At 66.6% G+C, this 23,441-nt stretch overlaps 1 protein-coding gene across 1 annotated transcript in view; it reads right to left on the bottom strand.

Moving 5' to 3' along the window:
• The window catches only part of ARHGAP23 (Rho GTPase activating protein 23), a 15,095-nt gene extending 4,418 nt beyond the window's left edge, over positions 1-10,677 (bottom strand). The window contains exons 1-15 of the mRNA XM_027698897.1: positions 10,480-10,677; positions 7,925-7,949; positions 7,076-7,168; positions 6,665-6,743; positions 6,377-6,431; positions 4,292-5,663; positions 3,826-3,981; positions 3,591-3,702; positions 3,446-3,503; positions 3,191-3,328; positions 2,786-3,085; positions 1,372-1,433; positions 907-1,037; positions 648-766; positions 411-566 (exon numbers count right to left, since the gene is read on the bottom strand). Coding sequence (XP_027554698.1) covers positions 411-566; positions 648-766; positions 907-1,037; positions 1,372-1,433; positions 2,786-3,085; positions 3,191-3,328; positions 3,446-3,503; positions 3,591-3,702; positions 3,826-3,981; positions 4,292-5,663; positions 6,377-6,431; positions 6,665-6,743; positions 7,076-7,142 — 2,805 coding nt within the window. The 5' untranslated portion in view covers positions 7,143-7,168; positions 7,925-7,949; positions 10,480-10,677. The remainder of the gene's footprint in view (positions 1-410; positions 567-647; positions 767-906; positions 1,038-1,371; positions 1,434-2,785; positions 3,086-3,190; positions 3,329-3,445; positions 3,504-3,590; positions 3,703-3,825; positions 3,982-4,291; positions 5,664-6,376; positions 6,432-6,664; positions 6,744-7,075; positions 7,169-7,924; positions 7,950-10,479) is intronic.
• Between the last annotated feature and the right edge of the window lie 12,764 nt (positions 10,678-23,441).

Below are 23,441 nucleotides of genomic sequence, written 5' to 3'. Positions count from 1 at the left end.
TGATGATGGAAACAGGGAGGATGATGGAAACAGGGATGATGAGGACAGGGATGATGATGGAAACAGGGATGGTGAGGACAAGGATGATGAAGGAGACAGGGATGATGATGGAGACAAGGATAATGGGGACAAGGACGATGATAGAAACAGGGATGGTGGGGACAAGGATGATGATGAGAACATGGATGATGATGGAGACAGGGATGATGATAAGGACAGGGATGATGATGGAGACGGGGATGATGATGGGGACAAGGATGATGATGGGGACAGGGATGATGATGGGGATAGAGATGATGATGAAGACAGGGATAGTGACAGAGCTGTACACCAGGACAACAGCCAGGAGAACATTCCAGAGGCATGAGGATAGGGATGGGGAGCCGACTGGGGACCCGCCCTGCCCTCACCTCGTCCTGCAGGTTGATCTCAGTGGCTCCCTTGTTGAGCTGCTCCTGCAGGCTGGACACCACCGCGTTGTTCCCGGGCACACGGTAGATCCCCATGTACTCCAGCCCCCGGTCCTCCACCACCTTGCAGCAGGCTTCCACGATCAGGGGCACGTTCTGCGGGGACAGGGAGGGGGTCACGGGGTGCCAGGGGGGGCGCAGGGACCCCGAGGGATGGTGGTGCCAGCCTGGCTGTACCTTGTTGTCCGGGGCAGGCTGGCACTCCTCCAGCCTCACGCCGAAGGCGCGCGGGGCAGACTTCTTGTTCTTCTTCATGATGTTGATGCCCCACGGGGCTTTCTGGGAGCTGCTCTCATCTGGGGAGGAAAACCCACCGGGTTTTTCCCATCCCGATGAGCCAGGATGAGCGGGAAGAGCATCCCTGCTGCCCCACAGGGATGGCAGTGCCAGGGGGAGACCCCCGCCCCTCCTCACGAAGCCTCCTCACACCACACACCTTTCGTGACGGCCGCATCCTGCCGGGGGGACCGGGGCGCGCTGGTTCCCGTCTGCTTCAGGAACTCCGCTCGGATCCCCAGCCCGCGAGGGCCCTTGGGTGAGGAGGAGTCGGGCTTGGTGCCCGCGGGGCTGCGGGGGGAGAGCGGGGGGGGCTCAGGTGGGGCAGGGCCGGGGGGGCACCAGCCCGGCGCAAAAACCTCCCGGTAAAAACGCCGGCATCGCTCCCGGGCTTCCTGGCATCCTACGGAGACCCCCGGGGAGCACCGAGCTGCTTCAACCCTGCTTTAATTTGCCAGGTGCCACCTCGGCCGAGCGGGACCCCGCGGCGCCCGGAGCCAAGCCGGGCACGGGCGGCACTTCCATCACTGCCCCAATCCTGGGAGCCGCTGGATTTGCTCCGTCACTGCCAAACTGAGGTGACCAAAGCCCCGGGGGTGTCGGAGCCCACCGCCCCGGTCCGTACCTCACTTTCCGGTAGTCGTTTAACTTCTTGTTGATAAGTGCTTGGCTGGCAAAACCGGGGTCCTGGGGAGGCAGAGAGAAGAGGGGAAGGGAGAGCTTGAGCAGCGCGTCCGCCGGAGACCCCGGGCAAGTCCACGCTCTGCCAGGCACCCCACGTGGGGCCAGGCAGGAGCAGGCAAGGGCAGCACTCGGGTCCCTGCTGCCCCAGAACGGCCAGGCAGGAGCAGGAAGGGCAGCACCAGGTCCCCGCTGCCACAGAACAGCCGGTGCCCGCCAGTGCTCGCCACCCCACTGCAGCGTCCGTCGCTCTGTGCCACGTGTCCGAGGCAGACACGGAGGCCTGGGGATGTGCCTGTCCCCCCACGGCACACAAACACCTTCGCCGACCCGCGCCAGGCACAGCCGCTGCTCCCACACAGCATCCACAGCCACGGATCCATCCCTGCGGGATCCCGGCCCGTCCAGAGGCACCACAACTCCGGGGTTTGCCCAGACGGCAACACCAGCACCGCTGTCCCCGCCAGGCCCACGGCACCCTCCGGTGCAGGGCTGTGCCACCGAGAACCAGAGACTGCTCCCAGCTCAACGTGCCCCACGGGGCCGGAGCCTGACACGACCCTTCACAATCGCCGACACCAAAACGAGACACTGCAGCCCCGCGAGGGGACGGCACAGCCAGCCCAGCGCCGGCACATCCATCCCCATGGATCCTCTGCCGGAGCCCACGGCCCCCCAGGGACAGCTCTGCCCATCTCAGACCCGAGCAACACGCTAAACAGCCCACGGTTGTGCAGTGAGGGCTCAGCCCTGACCCGGCACCAGCCCCGGCGGCACCGCGTGGGCACCAAGCCCGGACCTCTCTCCATGAAAGAAGACACAACACATCATGGCAGAGACATGTCACACCATGGCAGAGCCACAACACACCATGGTAGAGCCACGTCACGCCATGGCAGAGCCACGACACACCAAGGCAGAGCCACGTCACGCCAGGGCAGAGCCACAACATACCAGGGCAGAGCCATGACACACCAGGGCAGAGCCACAACACAGCAGGGCAGAGCCACGACACACCAGGGCAGAGCCACACACGCTGCTCTCCCAAACACGAACGACAAAACACCACCGGCAGATCCAACAAGATCCAACGCCGGCCCTGCCTGGAACACACGGAGAGCCATGGCACCTCCGCCGAGCACCCCGAGCGCCCCGCACACACCCCGCCCTGGCCGAGGCCACGGGGCCACGCTCTTCTTGGACGCCGCGGCGCCCGCGAGCCCCCAGCGCCGCCCTGGGAGCGCGGCACGGGCCTGGCCGTGGCCTGGGGAAGCAGCACAAGGCAAAGAGCCGGAGAGAGCCGAGGCGGTTAGTGCCGGGAGAGCCAGAGGCAGCCGGGAGCCCCATGTGGCTCTCACCTCGCCCTCAGCCTTGCTGTTCTCCCTGATGACTTTGATCCAGGCCAGCATGTCTTCCCGATCCTCTGCCTGAAAGAGATATTCACAGAAGTCAGCGGTCGTCAGGCGGAAGACGTGCTTCCTCTTGGTCTCGCTGTAGGAGATGTCCACCAGGCACGCTTGGATGCTGATCGGCGGCTCCTCCTCACCTGGGGCCGGGGCGCAGGTCACCGCCTCCCGCCTGTCCTTGCACAGGTACAGCGAGTGGGTGCGCAGCACGGCGAACACGCGCTTCCACTGCCGGATACCTCCACCGACCTTCTGCGGGCAACAAGGGACGGGGCGCGCGCCTCAGGGCTGCTCGAGGCGGGGAGCGTCCCCCCCCCCGCGCGGCCGCCGGGCTCCCGGGGGGGAGCACCCGCCTACCTTCCCCTTTTTGGTGAGGATCTGCTTGCAGTGGAGCCAGCCCTCCTTCCTCACGGCGCTGAACGGCACGTCCGAGAGGTCGGAGGTCGAGTGCCTTTTGGAACGGGCGTCTTCGGACGCGCCGAGGCTGTCCAGGGACTGCCGGGGGGGGAATGGAGGGAGGTGTTGGGGTGCCATCCACACCCCCTGCTCTGCCAGCACCCCACCAGGCAACCCTTCTTCGGGGGCACCCCCAGGACCCCCAACACAACTCACCCCGTCGGTGAAGAAGCTCCTGAGCATGCGGAGGCTGGGGACCCGGCTGGGCATCCTCCTGGGGGGGAAAGCAGCCCCCGTCAGCGGGACGGTGGGGAGGGTGGTGGGGCCGGGACCGGGAAGGGGGGAGTGCGTCCAGCCCTACCTTAGGATCTTGGCCTCGTCCCGAAATGCGTTCAGACCGTCGTCGCAGGACTTGGAGCGCTCGGTGGTGATGGCCAGGAGGTAGGACGAGCGGCGGCCGGCCTTGATGCTGCCTGAGATGGGGAGGGGGGCAAAGCCCACCCTGGTCAGCCCCAGGGGCACGGGACACAGCTCCGGGGTGGGGGGCTGCTCTCCCCGTGGCCCCCAGGACGGTTCTCCCCCCACCCAGCACTTACTGCAGTCCTGGGAATAGTGCCGGGACAGGGCGAAGGCAAAGGTGGGTGACGAGGGGCTGGTGGCGACGGCAGGCGCTGAGTTCATGGCGCTGGAGACCACCGAGGAGGCCGGGATGTGCTTGGCCTTCAGGTCGATGCTGGGGCTGGTGGGTTCGTCTGCGAGGGGGGTGGGCAGTGTTGTAGGGGGTGTTGGGGCAGGGGACATCCCTGCCGGGACCCCTCAGCACTTCTGCCCCGTGGTGGGTCTGTAGGTGTCTGGGTCGGGCTGGGGGGACACACTCCCACCCCCGGCAAAGGCAGGAGCTGCCGGTGCACCCAGACCCTCACCCACAGCACCGCTGCACCCCCCAGCCCTACTCCTCCCAGCCCTACTCCATCCCTTCCCTTCCCATTCAGCCCAGGGGTCCCTCCCTGGGAGCAAGCACAGGACAGACCTGTGGCTCCTCCAGACCTATTTGGGACTCACCAATGAAGGGGATGGACGCCAAGGAGTCCTCGGGGGCTGCCAAGGGAGCCATGCGCCGGCCCGGCCGCTCGGCCACCGGCCTCTCCCCTTTGCCCCCGGGGGCCGAGGGCTCGCAAATGTCCGTCTCCTTCACCCCCTCGGGGAAGACAAAGTTCATCTGCCGCAGCGGCACCGGCACCTTGCGCCCCGTGGGCGGCTTCTGCCGCAGGACCACCTCCTCCCTGCGCTCCTCGGGCTGCTCGGCCGCCCGGCCGCCCTCCGGCCGCTGCTCCCGGGGCGCGGCGGGGGCGGGCAGCGGTGGCACGGGGGTGACCATGCTGTCCGTGAGCGCCCGCTGGGCGATGCTGAAGGTGGGCAGCCCCCCGAAGGCCGGGTCGCGGAAGGACAGGGCGTGCAGCAGCCCCGTGCGGCGCTGGAAGGACGGGCTGTAGCTGCGGTAGCCGATGTACCCCGAGTCGTCCACGCTCTGCAGGTTGGGCTGCGACGGGTGTTTCTGCACCGGCGGCGGCGGCGCTGGCGGCTCTCGCGAGGAGGAGGATGAGGAGGAGGAGGCGGGCGCGAAGGAGCCGTGCGGGACGGGCTGCCCGGCGCTTGGAGCGGCCCGGCAGAGCCTCTCGGGCGGCCACGCCGAGCGGTCGAGGTGCGGCGGGAGCAGCGCCCGGGGCTCCAGCGCCTCCATGGAGCGCCCGTACCTGCCCAGGGCGTGGTCGGAGCGGGCGCGGGGGGCCCAGCCCTCGCGGGTGGGCTGCAGGAGGGTGTCGTGCGAGGCGCTGTGGGGCCACCCCCGGTGGGCCGCGCCCGCCGGGCCCCCCAGGCGGTCGTGGGACGCGCTGCGGTAGCGGGGCAGGGCGTGCCGGCGCTCCTCCGAGGCGCTGCGCCGCGGCTCCCGGCTGCAGAACCAGCGCGACAGAGCCTGCTGGCACTCCTGGCGCCCGGGAACGTGCTGGGGGGGCCGCCCGGCCCCCGACAGCCCCCCGACGGCCTCCTGGAAGCCGCAGTGAGTCCGGTGCTCCGGGAGGTGCTTGGGGGCCGCGGGGGACATCCCGTAGCGGTCGGGCACGGAGGGTGCGGCGCTGCCGGGGCAGCCGGGGCGGGAGAAGGAGCCGGGGTGCCCGTGGGGGCGCGGGGGGGGACCCCCGGGCTGCGGGTCCTCGGGGCGGTGTGCGGGGCTGCCGCCGGCGTCGCTCCGGGGCCCCGTGGCAGAGGGGTGGTGGGCGCGGGGGTCCGGCGGCTGCCCCGGGGGGGGCTCGGCACCCCGTGCCTGGAAGGGGTACGTCTTCCGTGGGTAGCAGATGGGAGGGGGCTCGGGGATGCTCTGCGCCCCGCCGGAGTACGGCTCGTTGCCCTTCAGGTAGGCGTCCTGGGAATATGCCTGTGGGGGGACAGGGGGTGGTCAGGGTGGGGGGACGGGGTCACAATCCCCCCATTCCCACTGTAGGAATGATCTCTGCTCCTCCCTACCCGAGCTGTGCCAGCCTGGTTCCTGCCACCCTGGTCCTGCTTTCCCATGGGGTCCCCCCCCAGCACCAACCCCAGCCCTTCCACTCTCCCCTCCCCTCCTTCCTAAAATACCCCGGCGTGGCCGGCCCGGCTCTCCCATCTCACATTTCACAGGCACCTCTGACTCCATGCCGGGGGATTCCCAGAGCCCGGAGCAGGCACAGATGGGTGACACCCCCCCCTTTGCCAGGGCTATAAGACCCCCCAAACTCCATAGGAATGGGACCCCCAGGCTGGGGACAAGCAGTGGTGTCACCTAATACCCAAGACAGGACCAGAGGAGCACCAGGAGAAGCCCCTCCCACATCCCTTGGCTCAGGCCACCCTGCAGGGTCATTGTCACCCCCAGATCCCAGCTCACCAACAGCAGAGTCACCTGGGGTGCTCCAAGGGTAAGTCAGACCCTGAGACCCAGAGCAACTCATCCTCCAGCTATGCCCCAAAAAACAGAGGCCGTGTCCCCCATGTTCCTGCCCTGGACCCCTGGTACCTCCATCTCTGCACCCACTGATCCTCCCGGGGTGCTGATGGAGCCCTGTCCCCAAGTGTCCCCAAGAGTCCCTGGCACCTGCCTGGCAAACTCACCAGCTGGAGGATGTCCTCATCCTTGGGCATGATGGAAAGCTCCAGCACATCGTCACTGGGGAGAGGGGACAGAGGGGTCAGGCCGGACGGGGTCGGTCCCCACCCGCCCCCAATCTCACCCCCACGAGATGAACGTCCCCATGGCCACGGGACGGTGACAGCTCGTCACTGCCTGTCCCTGTTCCCCTGCCTGGGGGCTCCTGTCATCCCGGTGACACCCAGGGGGACAGTGCCTGCTGTGAGGTGTCCCCATCCCGCCACCTCCCACCCGCAGGAAGGGGAACTCACCTGTTCTGGATCAGCGCGATGACCTGTGAGTAGGTTTTCCCGATGATGCTCTCCCCGTTCACCTTGACCAGCCGGTCACCTGCAGGGCCCCGGGAGGGCACAGTGTCACCACGAGGCCGTGGTGGCACCTGGATGTCCCCACGGTCGCTCACGGCAGGGTTTGACCGGGGATTTTGCCAAGAGGAGCCACGGGGACCCCAAAACCAGCCCGACCCACGGGGACCCCAACGCTGCTCTGAGCAGAGCAAGAGAGCAGAGCACTCACAGGGAGCAGAGAGGAGGAGGAGGAAAAAAGAAGGAATGCAAGAAAAAGAGCGAAATAAGCAGGGAAGTCCCTGGCAGAGGAGGCGGAGCATCCCGTGGATCCCAGGAGCTGCCTGGAGCCATCTCCAGCCCCGTGTCCCCACTCACCCGTGCGCAGCCCGGCCTGGTGGGCCGGCCCGTCCTCCCGCACGTTCTTCACGAAGATGGTGTCCATGGGCTCCAGGCGGGTCCGGGGGGGACCTGCTCCGTGGGGACACAGGATCAGGGAGCTGCCAGCACAGCCACGGCAAGGAGCACGTTTGGCCCCTCGTGGTCACCTCGTCGCCTCCTCCCCCAGCCCTGCCCTGCGGGCACAGATCCTGCCCAGGGTGAAGCCCAACACTCAGGGGCAGCTCCTGGTCCCCGTCACCCCCAGTCCCCTGTGAAAGACCAAAAGCCACCGGGTGCCGGGTGGGCACGGAGCCCACGAGGGATTCCAAATCCCCCTGGGACCACCCAGAGCACGAGGTCAGAGCCCCCCGGCCCTGCTGGGTGCTGGGTGCTGGTTCTGGCAGCGCCGCCCGCTCCGGCTCCCCGGGGACTGTGACCCCGACGCCGCGTCACCGCGCCAGCGCCGATCCGTTCTGACACCTTCACATTCACTCACGTCACCGGGAGCCTCCAGGAGCTCAGCGGGGCCGTGTCCCTGTCCCCAAACACCCCGTGCTCAGCGGGGGCTGGCGTTGGCCACTCCGCAACCCCCCCCCCCCTCCCACTGCGGGCACCCACCCCCGGGCGTGATGTCCAACAAACCTCCCGAGGGGTTTTGGGGACACCGAGCCCATGTAGGACACAAAGTGGCACCAAAGTGCTGCCAAAGCACTGTGTCACTTCACCTCCAGCTGAAATTTAGGGCTGTGGTGACAGCGACAGCCACAGCAGTGCCCACTGTGGCCTAAAACAGCCGCGTGCCCCCCGCGCCCACCCCGGGGGTCATGTGGCAGTGCCAGCGCTCACCTGCTCGGTTCCCATTCTCCTCCTCCTGCCAAGAGAAGAGAAAAGAGTTGATTTGGTGGTGGGGCCCGTGACGGGGGGTTGGCAGGGGCCGGGGTGGGGGGTGGCAGCCCCACGAAGCCCCCGGCGGGGCCGGCGCGTCCCTCTGGCCTCCGCCGCCCCCGGCTAAAATTACCTCCTGACACCGGATCCCGGCCGCCCGCGCGGCCCCGGAGGGCAGTGGGATCTAACGGAGCCCCCCGCACCCAGCTGATGGGAAAGGGGCCAGTTTTGGGGCAGGGGAGTGGGAAAAGGGCCCCGGGGTGGCATCTCACCCTTCGCCCGGGGCCACCAAGCCTGGGCAGGGAGAGACTGAGCCCCCACAGTGCGGTGCCAGGGGAGGGATCCATCCCATCTGTGGGATGAATCCTTGTCCCTCCCCGTCTCTGCAGCCTCCCACTGCTTGGGGTGGGCTGCCAGGGCTGCAGTGGGCACTGCAGGGGTTGGCAAAGGGGTCCTGCACCCCCTTCCCAGCCACGGGCAGGGGACAGCCCTGGGAGCCACGTGGATCTGTCCTGTGGGGTGGGAATTGTGCCAGTGGATCCCCACCCTTCTATCCCACATTCATCCGTGGGGACCCCCCAGCAGAGCCATGGCGCCCAGGGGGGTGCCAGGTTGGGACAGGACACAGGGGGGCTGCATCCACACTGCTGAGCCCCCAGAGCAGACACGGAGCACCCCGGGCTGCTCAGCCCCACACACGTGTCCCAAGGAGGCACCCGGGCACCTGGAACGGGAATTTTCACTCCACCAGTGCCAGATCCTTCCATCTCAGGGGGGATACACAAGCCTGGCCCCGTCCCCCAGCCAGTGGGGACACAGACTAATGTCCCCAGGGTGCTGGGAAGGGACCAGCGTCCTTCCCAGTGTAACAGGGGGACATTCCCAGCGAGGAGGAGAGGGCTGGAGCCATCACTCCCGGTGGTGGGAAGGAAGAGCCACATTCCACGGCCCCGGCACGCAGGAGCGGCTGCCACGGTGCCAGGGCAGGACCGTGGGGCCACCGAGAGCCCCTGGAGACACGGACTCACCCCCTCCCTGCCCCTCCCCGCCCCGCGGCATCCCAGAGCCCTTCCCGGCCCCCGGGGCATCCCGGCAGCCGCGCTCCCAGGGCCGGGGCCGGGGCGGTGCCGAACGCGGGAGCGCGTTCAGTGAACGCAGGCGGCACCACCGGCACCGTCACCCTCCTCCCTGCTGAGTCAACCCACCGAAACTCAGCCCCCGGACCTGGCCGGCTGCCGGCCCCCCGCGGGTGCTGAGCCAGCCCCGCCGCGCCCTGCCCCGCCGGCTCCGCGGCCCGCAGCTATTCCCAGCCTCTTTCCAAGAGCATCCCCAGCTCCCGGCGCTGATCCCGGCTGCTTCCTTCCCACGCGGCCGCCCTGGCAGGGCTCGGCCCAGGTGCCCAGCGGGGCAGGATGGATCCCTCCTCGCTCCTGGAGGATCCTTTGGAGAGGCGGGAGCGAGCGGGGGGGGGGGGTTGGAGGAGCTCCAGGCCGTTCCCACGGCAGAAGCAGGAGACGGGGCAGGTCCGTGTTCCCGAGGGCGGGAAGACAGGAAGGATTTTGGGGGAAGCAGAGTACGAGGAGCCTGGGAAAAGCGCCGTGACGGAGGATGCTGAGCGGGGATTCCGGCGAGTCGGTTCTCCCCCACCCTGTGACTCACTTCCCACCGCAGTTCCCTGTCTGCCAACGCCAGCCCTTGGGGCAGCCGGAGCCGTGGGGCAGCTCTGAAGCTCCCCAGGGGTGATGGGAGCATCCAGGTGCATCCAGGCTTGGAGCAGCGACGGATCACTTGGCTCCCAGACTCTTCTTCCTTCCTCCACGCAGAAAGCAGGGCGAGAAAGGGATTCCAAATTCCAGGAGGTTGGAGCTGGCTCGTCCCTTTGGGTGCAGAGGGCTCCATCCAGGCTGGAAGCTGCTGGGTGGTTTTTCATGGGATCCCTCCATCCGGGGGTGGGGGGAAGGTGCTGCCCCAGATTGGGGCTTCTTGGCGGTTCAGGGGGTGCAGGAGGGTCAACCCAAGGCTGAGTGCCCCCAAAAGGCAGCACCTGGAGAGGGTCTGGCTGCAGCTGGACACAGATCCCGGGGCAGATCCGGTTGGAAGGCTCCCACCAACAGCCAGGAGCCTGGGACCCAAAAATCCACTGGGCCTTGCTGGCCTTGAGGGCTCTGAAGTGCCTTTTCCTGCCATTCCCAGGGATGCTGGAGCCATCGTTGGGGGCTGAGGGATTCTCTCTGTTCCCACAAGCAGCTGTGTCCCATCCCAAAAGGATCCAGAGGCGCTGCTGATTCCCACATCTCCCAGTAGCTCCATGGGCTCCTCCATTCCAGAGGGGTGGGGGCAGCTCCAGGAACCCCAACGAAGCAGGTGATGACGGATGGTTCGCTCCTCACCTCCCAGAGCCCACCTGCCCACCCCCAGCCCAAACACTGCATCCAACCACAGCATTCCAGGGTCCCCAGGGCCCCCCCAGAACCCCCCAGGACCCCCCAGGACCCCCCCAGGACCCCCAGCCCTACCTTGGCCGAGTGCACGGCCGACTCCGGGGGGTACACGATGAAGTGGCGGAGGGTGAAGCCGAACCCCCCCTGGGAGCTCTTCCGCAGCACCACCGTCTTGGGGCCCACCCAGGGGAAGGACCCCCCCTCCGGGGGCACGTTGGCATTCGGGGATGCTCCATCTCTCCGGCCCGGCGTCGGCTGTGAGGGGGGGACAAGGACAAGATGTCACTTCTGGAGGCGGGGAGAGGGGGGGTACAGGTCCAGCCCCCCCCATGTGCCCACCCCTTGAGCTCTGCCCAAAAAGCTGCTCCGCTCCTAAGACACCCCCTCCCATCCCTATTCCTCCCTATTCCCAGCCCTCCAGCAGCAAATTCCAGCCCCCCACAGCCCACCTCCCCCCAGACTCCTCGCGTGGGACCTTCGGGAAGAAGATGAATGGGAAGGAAATAAAAATAAATGAGCTGTGCCTGGGGGTCTGGATGGGACCCAGGAGGAGAGATGGGGGCGGACGGACGGGGGACTTTGGGGACAAAAGGTCCCTTCTGGTGACGCCGTGGCAATAACCTTGGGCAAGCCGGAAGGAGTCGTCCGGGAGGTGATGGGATGAGTGATGCTTCCCGACCTGGCACCACGTTGGGATCTGGCAAGGGACGCTGCCCAGAGCAGCAGATGGGGCCAAAGGGGATGTGGCTCCATCCCACAGCTCCCAGTGCCAGCGCTGGGAGGGGGAACGGGGTTGTGGTGGAGCTGGAGCAGCCACGGGCATCTCTCCTGGCACCGAGGCAGGGAGATGGGAGAGGCATCCAGGAGTCCCGACACCCTGGCTGAGTCCAGGAGGGTTTTAGCACAGCCCCAGTGCTGCTCCCTGTGCCGCACATCTGGCTGCACATCTGGCTGCACATCCGCCAGCCCAGCTGGAGCGGGAGCAGCTCCGTGGCCAAGGGGAGGAGAGGGCACTGCCTGATGCCCTGGGAGCACCCAGCTCTGCTGAAACAGGAGGAACTGGGAATCTGGGAGCTGGAGGGACAGGCAGAGCAGCAGATCCACCAGGATCTGCTCCTTCCCTGCTGCAGCAGTTGGAATCAGCCCATCCTGGGACGAGGGTGTTAAAATTCAGGGGCTGTCTGGGTGGAAGCGATGGATGGGGAGCGGGGAGGGGACAGGGACAAGGGACACAAAGGGACAAGGCACAAAAAGCCTTTGTCTGTGCCTGTGCTGAGTGGGCCTTTTCGCTGCCGGTGGGGAGATCTGACGGCAGCTCGGCGGGGCCAGGCTGCACCCCCTGCCCAGCACGTCCCACATGGAGCCCACGGTGGGAACGGGGGTCCCGTCCCCCTGGGGATGGGGTCTCTGGGGTGAGGACATGCCTCTGGCACGAGGCATCGCACCCACCCTGCTGCACAACCTGGCAGGGAGGGCACAACCGCTTCGGGCGCTCCCACACCCCAAAAAAACCCCAAAACACAAAGAACACCCCAAACCCACCTCGGGAGAGCCGGAAAACCCCAATACCTCCCGACACCGCACAGGCAGCAAAGCCCCCCACAAGCCCTGAGCCCCCCCTGCCTCGCCCCCCCCCCCTGCTCGATCCCAACGGAAAACCCAACCCCAGATGGCAACAGGCGCCCTCCCGCTCCCGCGGGACCCCCGTCCCCGGGCGGCGGGGCCGGAGCATCCCGGCGGCGCCCGGGCCCATCTGCGCCCTCCATTGTGCCGGGGCCGCCGGCTCGCCGGATTATTTTTAAGCTGACAGCTGAATGTGCCCCGCTGATTTTAACCGGCACAGACAGGCCTCGGGGAGAGGGCAGGATGTGGATGCTCCGAGGAGACACCGACGGCGGCCCCCGGCCCGCGGGGACGGCGGCGCGTCCCCGTTGTCCCGTCCCCGTTGTCGTCGCGGCCGTGACACGGTGACACGGCCCCCAGGTGCGGCGGTGGCCCCGTCCCGCCCGCCGTGCCTCGGTTTCCCTCCTCGCCCATCCCGACTTGAAGCTTTTGTCGGGCTACAAAGCCCCCCCCAGTCGCGGGTTTGGATCCCCCCCCCCACGCTGGCCCGCGCCCCTGCAGATGCTCCTGTCCCACACCTCCCCCCCGCAGTGGGGTTGGCACCCAATTTGTCACCTCAGCCGTTTGTCCTCAGAGCCCTCTTCCTCCTCCCAGATTTTTGGCTTTATTTAACCTCATCCTGGCGGTTTCTGCTGCGACACCACCAGCTGCATCCTCATCCTCCTTATCCCAGTTCTCCTGGGCCCCCATCCCAGGGATGGGGAGGAACCCCTTGATCCTTGGCACAGCTTGTGCCAGTGGCTGTGACATCCAGACGCCCCCACCCAAGTCACCCTAATTCCCGCGAGGTCCTTCACCCCCCAGCAGAGGTGTCACCAGGTCCCTGCACCCCATGTCACCTCCCCACCCCCAGGGGGACACGAAGGGACAGGTAATTCCCGCCGGTGTCCCACTCCCGCAGAACAAAGGAGTGTTTTCCCTGCACCCCGGGGGGAGGGGGGACAGGATCCATCCCCCCTCCCGGACACGGCGAGAGCAAAACACCTTCACGAGCAGGAGGTTGGACCCCCACCCCCAACCCCAGCACAGGAGGGGATGAAGGGGACACACCGCAGCCCAGGAGCTGTGACAGCCCTCGGGCACACCCCACCCCGCCCTGTAGGACCCCCTCCATCCCTTCAAGGCGCCCCACACCCTCCAAACCAGGCGCGACCCCCGGTTCGCGGTTCTCACCCGGTGGCCCTTGTCGGTTCTCCCCCCTCGGCCGGGGCGGGGGGCCAGGGGCGGGCGGGGGTCGGGGGCGGCAGCGTGGCGGCGGAGGCTGCTCAGCCAGATGCAGCGGGGCTCGGGCGAGCTGCAATCCACCCCGACGGGGCGCTCCAGGCGCCAGCCCTTCCCGGAGCGCTCCACGCTCCACAGCCTTTTGGGGCTGGGGGCTGGCGGGGGGCGGCAGGGACCCCGCCGCGCCCCCCCGCCCGCGCTCTCCTCCACCATCCCGGCGCAGGGCTGAGGGGGCTCTCAGCCGGTGGTCAGCACCCCCTCCATGGGGTCCCGGCAGCCCCCCCTGGGTGGGCGGGGGGGTGGCGGGGCCGCGGCTCGGGCGCTGCGCGGAGCTCCCGGTGCGGCGGTGCCGCTCACACTCGCATCGCCGCTCGATCGCTCGCTCACAACTCCCCCCCCAGCAGCACAGCCCCCACCCAGCCACCCCCCTCAGCCTCCCGGATGGATGGAGGGTGGGATGGATGGATAGATGGATGGATGAAGGGAGGGAGGGAGGGATGGATGGAGGGATGAACCAGCCACACGTCCCGGCTGGGCTGGCGGGTTGGGGCTCCAGCTGCTGGCAGGGATCAGTGCCCAGCCCACCGCCCCCAGCCAGACCCCCGCCCCCAGCCCCCCCCCACACCCCCCGCGGTGTCACTTTGCCAGGACTTTCCCTTTTTTTTTTTTTTTTTTTCGTTTTTTTTCTTTTTTTTTTTTTTTTTTTTTTTTAATCCGCCCCCTTCTTCCTCCATCACCCCGGGCAGCATCCCACCCTCCCCGCTTCCTCCTCTCCCTCCTCCCGGCCCCTTCCTTCCTTCCTCTCCGCAGGGCACCGGGCGATGCCGGGGACGGGGAGAGGGACAGTCCGGGGGTCCAGCGTGTCCCCTCCCTGTCACCACCGGGGTCTGCCAGGGGGGAGCCAGCGGGGGCTCTCGGACACTCCAGGTCCCCTCTCTGTCCCCGGCATCCAGCAGGGACACACATCCTGCCCCAGCAGCACCCTCGGGACCCAAAGAGCCCCCCGGAGACCAAAACAGCCCTTTGGAGGCCAAAAATGTTACCCCAGAGACTGACACATCCCCCCCCCGGCCCTCTCTGCTCAGAGCCTGTGACAAAGAGTGGTGGCTCCAAGGGCACTTCCCACCAGGAGCTGAACCAAGAGTCCCCCCACAGCCCCATCTCCCGTTTTGGGGGCACCCAGGGCTGCAGGTCCCTGTTGTCCCGCAGGCACAGAGCCACCCGGGCTCCCCAGTCAGTGCTGGGGACACAAGGCACAACAAACCACCCTCCCCATGGGGACAACCCCCCCTTCCCCACCCCACACCCCCTCTCTGACCCCCTGCTCTCCACCACGGCAGCAAAAATATGGGAGGAATAAGGAAAAACAGCAGCACCTTGGCGAGCCCAGCACCCGCAGACACCCAGCCCGGGCCGGGGCTGGGGGTGGGCAGTGTCCCCCTTACCCCGGCTCCCCCACCCCGCGCTGCTGCCCGTCCCTGTCCCCCGCACGAGGGGGTCCCGCGCCGCATTCCTGCCGCGCTGGAGGCCGAGGAGAGGCACGTGCGGCCACGCCGGGGAAATGCCGGGCATTGCTGGGATTGCAGCCCCGCAGCCTCGGGGCCAGACACCCCCCTCGGCGCGTCTCACCCCCTCCTCTCCTCTGCCGCCTCCCACCCCACCCTCGGCCCCAGCCCACCAGGGTGATGCCACGCACCCGCGGTGCACCGGGCACCAGCGAGGGGACAGTCCCGGGGTGCGGTGACACACAAACTCTGTGCACGCTGGCGATGCTTTGGTCCCCAGCGCCCGCCCTGGCCAAGGTGCCGCAGCTCTGCCTCAAAACAGCCCCAGCGCCCACCCCCCAACCCCGCCGGGGGGGCTGCACCGACCGGCTCTGTCCCCCTCTGCCCACCCCCAGCACACCCAGGGCACCCTCACGGGGGAGAAACGGGGACTGGGAAACGTGGGAGCCAAATCCCCGCCATCGGCTCCGCCCCCGGGGCCACCCTGATGTCACCCGGTGCCTGTGCCGGGGGGTCTCCCGCGGGAGCCACCCCGGGGGACAGCCCCGTGCCCTCGCCCCAGCCCCGGGACAGGCGGCTGGCACGTCCCAGCACGCAGAGCTGCCCGGCCGGAGCAACAGGACGGGGCTGTGGGTGCGAGCGGCGCCCGGGGGGGGCTTCACCCTCCAGGTGAAAGGCGGCGAAGGGGCCCGGTGTGGTGGGCTGGGTGCCCCCGGGGGTCCTGGAGCAGCACCGGAGACAGCAGAGCCTCATCCTGCCACCTCCACTCAGCCTTTCCTGCAGCGCCCGGGCAGCCTGGGGGGGTGTGGGGAGGGGAGGGGGTCCCCAACCCCTCGGGGTGGGTGCACAAAGGGCAGGACGGTCCCCTGGGACTGTTCCCGCAGCCCAAAGCGGGAAAGGTCAGGCGGCGTTCGCGGGGGCAGATTCCACCCCGAGGAATGCGAGCGCTGGCCTGGACGCCTTCCAAAATACTTGTGTTTTGCACAGGAGTGTCCTAAATACGCAGCCAAACAGGAGCAAAGGGGGGAAAGGCAGCGCTCCCGGCATGCATCGGCCCCGCTGCCGGCACGCCGGGACACGCGCGGGCAGGGGACACACGGACGGGGACACACGGACGGGGACACACGGACAGGGACACACGGACAGGGACATACGGATGGGGGGGGGGGCTGCAGGGACCCCTGCCAGCATCGCCTCCACGAAGGGAGACTGAGGCACGGAGGGGCTGTGTGAAGGCAGCCCCCTGCCCTCCCTGCATCGGGGTCTCCATATTTCACACCAGTGCCACCCCCCCATCCCGCACCTGATGTTCCCAAAACTCTCCCGCCCTGCTCGGACCCTGGTGACACTCCCAGGATGGAGCCAGTGGTTCCAGTTGGGGATGTGTTCTGCTCCCACACCTGCCTGTACTGGGGGGAGGGGGGTCTCCCATCTCCCTGTCCCACATTTAGTGTTCCTGGAGCTCTCCCACCCTGCTCAGACCCCGGTGACACCCCCGGGATGGAGCTGGTGGTCCCAGACGGGGCACGTGTGCCCTAAAACATGCCTTTTTGGGGGGTCTTTTTTATATTTTACACCAATGCCATTTTTATATTTTACACCACCCCCCCATCACACACCTGCTGCTCCCAGAGCTCTCCCACCCACCCTGCTGTGATCCTGGTGACATCCCAGGATGGAGCCAGTGGTCCCAGATGAGGACACATCCTGGCTCCACCAGCTGCGGCCGTGGGGCTCTGCCAGCAGGGCCATCACTGGCCCTGGCACGGGGCGAGGATAACGTCACCCTTCGGGGAGGGACAGAGGGACAGGGACAGAGGGACAGGGACAGAGGGACAGGGACAGGGACAGGGACAGGGACAGGCAGCTGCTGGTGCTGGGCTTGGAACCCACCGACCCTGTGGGAAGGAGGCTCCTCCAGCACGGATCCAGCGGGGCCGGGTGGGGGCAAACACTAATCCCTGCCGAACGGCCAGCTGAGATTAGGGTCAGAAAAATGAGGTTTTAATAGGATTTTTGAGGAGGAGAAAGCCCTGGTGAGACAATAACTGACTTCCAGCCCTTATATGGCAAAGCTGTCGCTGGTTCCCACCTGTGGTGGGGACTGGGGGGCAGGGGGTCCAACCAGCACCCCTTGGCCCCAGGCTGCACCCCCAAAAAGAGCCCAGATTGATGCTCCCCTGCAGGCAGGGGCTGCATCCCCACCCTGTACCCGCCAGGCACCCCGGGCAGGGTGGGGATGCTCTGGCAGCAGGACCTGACCTGGGGGATGAGGAGAAGGAGAAGGGGGGGCAGCACCCAGGTGACCACACCGGGAGCATCCGGGCATCCCCTCCTGGCCCTGCCCCAGCCTCTGGGATTACGGACCCGCAGGAGAAAGCATTTTAATTCTCTTTAACTCGAACCAGGGCTGAGGAGCTTTGCAGCTCAGCGGGGATTTGGGGGTGTGCTCGTTGGCTTGCACACGGCCAGCGCATGCTCCCTGCCCACTGGGATACCCCTGCCCCCCGGGATGCCCCCCACCCCAGTGCCACACTGCTGTATCCCTCTGGGAATGGGAGGAAGGCGGGTTGGGAGCCTTGGGGAGCAGATGCACATCCCACGTGGGAGCAGCAGCACTGGGAACAGGAGGGAGAGACACCTCAGTGATGGAGACAGAACCCCAGGAAACCTCTGTGCCATGTCCCAGCCTGGGCAGGGACTTGCCAGGATGGATGCACCATTCTTGGGGAGGGTGGGAATCCTGGGAATGGCTTTCTGCTGATGCCAGCAGGGTTTGCTCCGAGCACCCACCGAGATTCCCAACAGCCTCTTTTCCCACGGCCTCACAAGGCAGCACCCCCTGAGCCCTTCCCAGCACAGCTGGGCCCCCACAAGCCCCACAGACCTCACGGGGAAACTGGGAACAGCCACTGGGACCCACAGCTCTGGCACAGGTTTGGGGAGGGGTCCCCATCCTCAGCTCCAGGAATGGTACAGGATGGAGGTCCCACGGGAGATCCAACAGCTGGATGGGCACTGCCAGATCCCACCCCACACCGGAGTCCCCTGCCCAGCCAAGGACACACACCTGCATTCCCATCACCCAGGAGGGGGGTGACACTGCCCAGGTGACACCGGAGCCAAGGAGAAGCGGAGCAGAGGAGCCACAAACGGCCTCTGGGACATTCCTCCCGCTCCGGTTTGGGTGTTAACGCGGGGAAGGAAATCACCCGGTTCCTTCCCAAGGCAAACTTTTATCTTGACAGCATCTCCTTCACGGGCTCAGACTCATCATCTCCTTCACGGGCTCAGACTCATCATCTCCTTCATGGGCTCAGACTCATCATCTCCTTCACAGACTCAACTCATCAGCTCCTTCACAGACTCAACTCATCATCTCCTTCCCGGACTCGGACTCCTCGTCGGTCCCACGTGGCTCCGTCCCGTGGCCAAACCGAGCTCCCTCCTGGCAGCCTCCACACCAGGACACCAGCCCTGGCTCTGCAGGGATCTCATTCCTGACACGGCTCAAAGCAGCAGTTCCAGAGGGCTCTGGCTCACCCCAGCTGGGGGGGCCCTTCTTGCCACGTAGAGAGAAATTTGGGAATGTGGCCAGAGAGACTCATCCCCTTTCCTGACCTCTCTCCCTGCCAGCCCTGGTGCCCACTGCGGCTCTCCGGCCACGTGGCTCTGCCTGTGCTGGTCCCCCCCACTGCTGGTATCCCTGGCAGGATTCCTGGGCCAGGATTGTTGGACTGACCCCGTTCACAGCCCACGACATGGGCTGATCACACCAAAGCGAGTGTGCACACATGGAACCTCCACTCACAAAACAAATCCACTCGTGTCACAAATCCAGGGCAGGACACGGCTCCATCCTGGCCCTCCTGAAGCCTCCAGCCCCACAGCAGAGACACCCACAGGGGACAGACCCACAGATGCTCAGGGCTTCCCAGGGCCACATCCCAGGCCAGCCAGAGGCACTTTGGGGGACACTGCACCCTGTTCATGCAGCAGCTCCCTGTGTCACCAACAGCCTGTGAAGCCCTGTGGTCTCTCCGTGCCCCTACCCTGGGTCTCCCAGGTCCCCAGCCCACAGGGATTACCCTTAACACACCCAGTGCCAGCAGGGAAAGCTGCTCCAAGGCAGGGCCAAGTGCTGGGGACACACACACTGGAGCCACAACGGGTCCGACCTCAGTGGGAATGTTCCCGATGGCCCCCACGCCACAGAGGTTGGGAAACTGCGAGCCAGAGCCACACCGAGGAGGACTTTATCCCCCAGCCCATGAGGAAGTGGAACCAACAAGGCCATGCTGGTGCTGCCTTCATCCCCAGCTCCTCCTCCTCATTCTCTGCCCCCGTCCTAAAAACGGCGTTATCAGCAGCGGGCCCTAGAAAAGTAACAGGATTCCGTTTCCTGTTTTTCCCATGGAAACCCTCAAATAGAAGCTGGCCTCATTATTGCAATTTTTTGGGTCCCTGTTTTTTTCAGCCGGGCTAACAATGAGCCATTTCCTGCGGCGGCTCCGAGAGGCACCTTGCGCTCAGCTCCCGCTTCTCCACGGCGGAAAATCCTACCCGGGGAGGTCAGGGCAAGGCTGCCTGCTCCTTCCAGCCTCTGCCCCGCTCAAGGCCGGGGGGCCCCGGGCTGGGGCTGCACCCCCCACCCATGTGGGGGACCCCCCTGGAGCTCCTGAAGGCTGGGGAGGGTGGGTAACACTCGGATGGGGGGATGCACGGAAGCGTCAAATCCCACATCCCTCTGGGCGGTGAAAATAAAGAGCCAAGGAGGGTCCTGAGCCTCCCTCCAGGCACAGCACGGGCAGGAAGCAGCTCTGGGGACACGGCTTTGGGGACACCACGGCACCAAGGCCCGGCAGCGTTTTCCCTGAGATCGGGAGCAGCCCAACATTTCTCCGCTGCCCACGCTCGTCCAGCGGCCAAACATCCAGCCCGCCCAGCCTGCCCAGCCCGCCTGCCCTCTGTCACCTCCCCGCCCGGGGACAGCGGTGTCCTGCCACTGTGGGGCCACACCAGTCACCGCCAGCCCCGCTGGGGACCGGGGGCTAGCCCCGAAAAGCGCTGGCACCGCAGCCCGGCCCCCGCCCGGCAGCGGCACAGAAAGAGCCACTATGAGCCACAATGGCCCGATTGTCCCCCCCGGAGCCACCCAGCCCCGGCCCACCCGCCCCGGGGCCGCCCCACGCGCTCGGGCCCATCAAGGGACCCACTGTTGCCCTCGGGGGGATGGTGGGGGGGACGCCCCGGGGTGTGCAGGGACAGGTCTGGGGGTGCCACCGGTGTTGGGTGAGCAGGGGGGGGGCTGCAGAGCCCCCAGACCTGCCTGGTTGCCTGTTGCAGGGGGACACGGCCCCCCCAGGGCTGGGTCAGGACTCAGGGCTATGGCAGGGACTTATTCCCTCCCCTGGGCTGGCTGCTGGCATGCCAAGCTCCTTCCTGCTGCAGCAGGGTCTTAAGGAAGCAAAGGACGGGGGGGACTCCACTGGGTTCCATCCCCAGGCAGGAGCAGGCTCGTCCCCACAGTCACCGGGGCCTCATTTTGGCCACTTTGTGGTGACTCAGCCCCTCTTCCCTAAGGAGAGCCCTGCTCCATCTTCACCCTCCAGCTCCCATTTCCCCAGCGGGGCCGACCCCACATCCCAAAGTCCTCCCACCCCAAGACACCAACTCCCTGCGAGGGCTGTGGACCCCAAGGAGACCAAACCCAGCAGGAACGTGGCCAATTCCCTGTTGGACGGCGGGTCTTGCGACACGAAGGTGTGCCCAGCACAGCCCGGGCAATTAGGGAAGGCTTAATGAACTCCTGGGGAGAGAAGCAGCCGCAGAAAAGGAGTCGGCCGTGGGCAGGAGGTCGGCGGCAGGTTGGGAGCAGCCACCCTGCTTCGCACCCAGGGGCAATCCCGAGGCAGGGTTGGCTCCTGGAAAGCCGGGTTTTGGGAGCGGGAGGCACGGCCTGGAGCGGCTCACCCGGCCCGGCCCCGCCGCTCGCGGGCCACGGGCGGCCAGGTCGATATTTTCCAACTTGAGAGCTTAAAATAGGTCATCTATCTCCACTCCTTTTTAAATCAGGTCTTGCTGCCTGCCGAAGACAAACTTGGTTTATTAATGGGACGGCACCGACTTGAAACCTAATCCTTTTTTTTTCCTCTTTAATGAGAATAAAAAGGCCGTCCCGGGGCTCGGCAGCTTCCCAGCATGACCCCCCCGCTCATCCCTCCATGTTTTCTCCCAGTGAGTGGCTCCGTATGAGCTCAGGGAAGGCCCCTGGCTCTGTCTCAGAGCACCCCAGGAGCTGCTCCTGCAGCACCCCCCTGCACCCCAACAGCACCCACACTCTGACCCCAACCCAGAGCTGTCCCCCCGGGCCGTGGTCCCCAAACCCACGGTCCCCAAGCCCTAAATAACGCCCAGCAGTGGTTCCTTGGCAGCTGACGCCGGGTGATGGTGCCAGGCAGCGCTGCCAGCCCCGGGGGGGGGGTTTAGGATCACACATCACCCATCAGTCCCCCTGCGGCGCGAGTGACGGGTGCCAGAGGTGCTGGGCACATGACACGGGTCAAGGTTAAACCACAGAGGTTGGAGTGCTCCAAAACCCCTTCCAAAATTCCCCAAAACCCCCCAGGTGGCCAGCGGGACCCCGGGGTGGCATCAGCTGCGTGCCCCAGCCCGGCGCCGGTGCCAGGTTTCGCGCTGGCGAGGCGGGATTGCGGCAGCAGCCCCGAGCACAGGCTTTTCCTGTCTTTCAAGTTCAGGGTTCAGAAAGAAAGGAGAGGGAAAAAAAAAAAAAAAGGCGTTAAGAAACTCAATTTGTCGAGCAGAGCCCTGTAAATGGGGGGACGGGGGCAAGGAGCCACGAGGGGGGTGAGGGCAGAAGGCACCGGACGGAGGTTTGGGGCCGGTGGGACGCAGCCCCTGCCACGCAGCCCCAGGGGTGGCTGTTGGGCAGGATTTCTGCTTACACAGCACTAAATCCTCGCTGGAGGACTGCAAAGCACCATCCTCCCCAGATGTGGTGGTCAAATAACCCCCCCGGAGTCACTCAGCGCCCCCAAGTCACCCAGCACCCCCAGTTCACCCAGTTCGGGTCTCGCTCCAGGTGCCGCCCACCCAGGAGGGCACATTTCGCCCCCAAAACGCCGCAGAAAAAGCAGATTTCGAGGCTCAAACACCCACCACCACCCCCCCCCGAAAACCCAAGAGGCAGCGCTCAGCGGTACGGAGTAAGCAGGGAGGAATCTGAGGAGAAACCATGATTAATGCTCAGCCGCTCGACGAGCAGCTCCTCATCTCTGAGCCATTTCGCACACCCCAATTAATCCTTTGAGGCCGGTTATTAGCCCCATGGCCGGGGCCGAGGAAGCCGAGTTCAAAAAACCAGGAACTGAGGAACAGAGGCCAAATTCAGCTCTGGGGCGAGGACGTGCAACCTCTGCTCAAATTAGCAGGCGTTGTGCCAGTCCCTTGCCGCGGCCGCATCCCCGCCCGGGCGTTACCGCGGTCCCCCTCCGGCCACCGGACCCCCCCCCCCCCGGCCTCCCCCCCCCCCCCCCCCCCGCGCCCCCCCCCCCCCCCCCCGGTGCCGTCCCCATCCCCACCCCGAGGGTTCGCCGGGATTTGGCATAAAACGGGCAGGAAATGGGGATTTAGCCAGCGGCTGGGCCGGCCTTCCTTGGCACCACGGGGAGATGGGGAGATGGGAATCGCCCTGGTGCCCTCCGGTCCGGCGGCACCAGGCGATGCCAGTGCCCACGCCACGGGTCAGCAAATGCCAGGGGGGGCTAGATTTGACCTCGAGGGGCTGTTTGGCACGTTGGGGAGTTGCTGCCTGCCCAGTGCCGGGAGCTGGAAGGGATGGATCAGCCGGAGCCACGGGGAGAGAGCCCAGCCGGGAGTTTCGGAGGAAACGTGTGGGTGTTTGTGGGTCTCGTCCTGGGAAGGGGCAGCCCAGCCCTGGGGTCTCACCCTCAGCTCCAAGGCCAGATCCAGGTGCCACAGCCCCTCCAGCCCGCCACGACGCCACTGTGGCTGGGCACTGGGGACAGGCCACCGTGGCCACCATCGCCTGTGGCATCGTGTGGGTGACCGGATCCCCCCCAGTCCCACTGGCCCTGACCCACAGCCCAGTTCCAGGGCTCTTGGTCTGCCCCAGAGCCAGTCTCACCCCCCCAGGGGTATCACCCAACCCCCAGCCCCACTGCCAGACCTCGGCGCCATACCCAGCACTCCCAGTCCCTGCTCCACATCCTCCCCAGCATCTCCCGGTTCCCTAAACCCCTTACTCTCCCAAAACCTACACCCGGTATCTCCCATTTCCTCCCAGCCCCTAATTCCCGAGCCTACATCCTCCCCAGTCCCCCCAGCATCGCCCGGGAGCCGCTCCCCGTTCCTCCCAGTCCCCGCTCCCGCGAGCCCCCCCCTCGCCTCCCCAGTTCCCCCCAGTGCGCCCAGTGCCGCTCACCGCGGGGGCGGGCGGCGGGATCCCGACCAGGCAGAAGGCGATCCCATTCATTGGGGCGCGGGCGGGCGGGCTCGGCTCGGCCCGGCCCGGCTCCGCACGGCTCGGCTGGGCTCGGCGCAGCCCCGCGCGGCGCAGCTCCGGTGCGGTGGGATGCGATGCTCCGCGGTCCCGGCCCCGCGCGGTCCCGGTCCCGCCGCGTTCGGCCCGGCCCGGCCCCGCGCGGC

The sequence above is a fragment of the Neopelma chrysocephalum genome, unplaced genomic scaffold (assembly GCF_003984885.1).
Source record: "Neopelma chrysocephalum unplaced genomic scaffold, ASM398488v2 Primary Assembly neopelma1_134, whole genome shotgun sequence".
NCBI lineage: Eukaryota > Metazoa > Chordata > Aves > Passeriformes > Pipridae > Neopelma > Neopelma chrysocephalum.
Note: the sequence above shows the minus strand (reverse complement) of the source record. Positions and strands in the feature narration are given on the sequence as shown.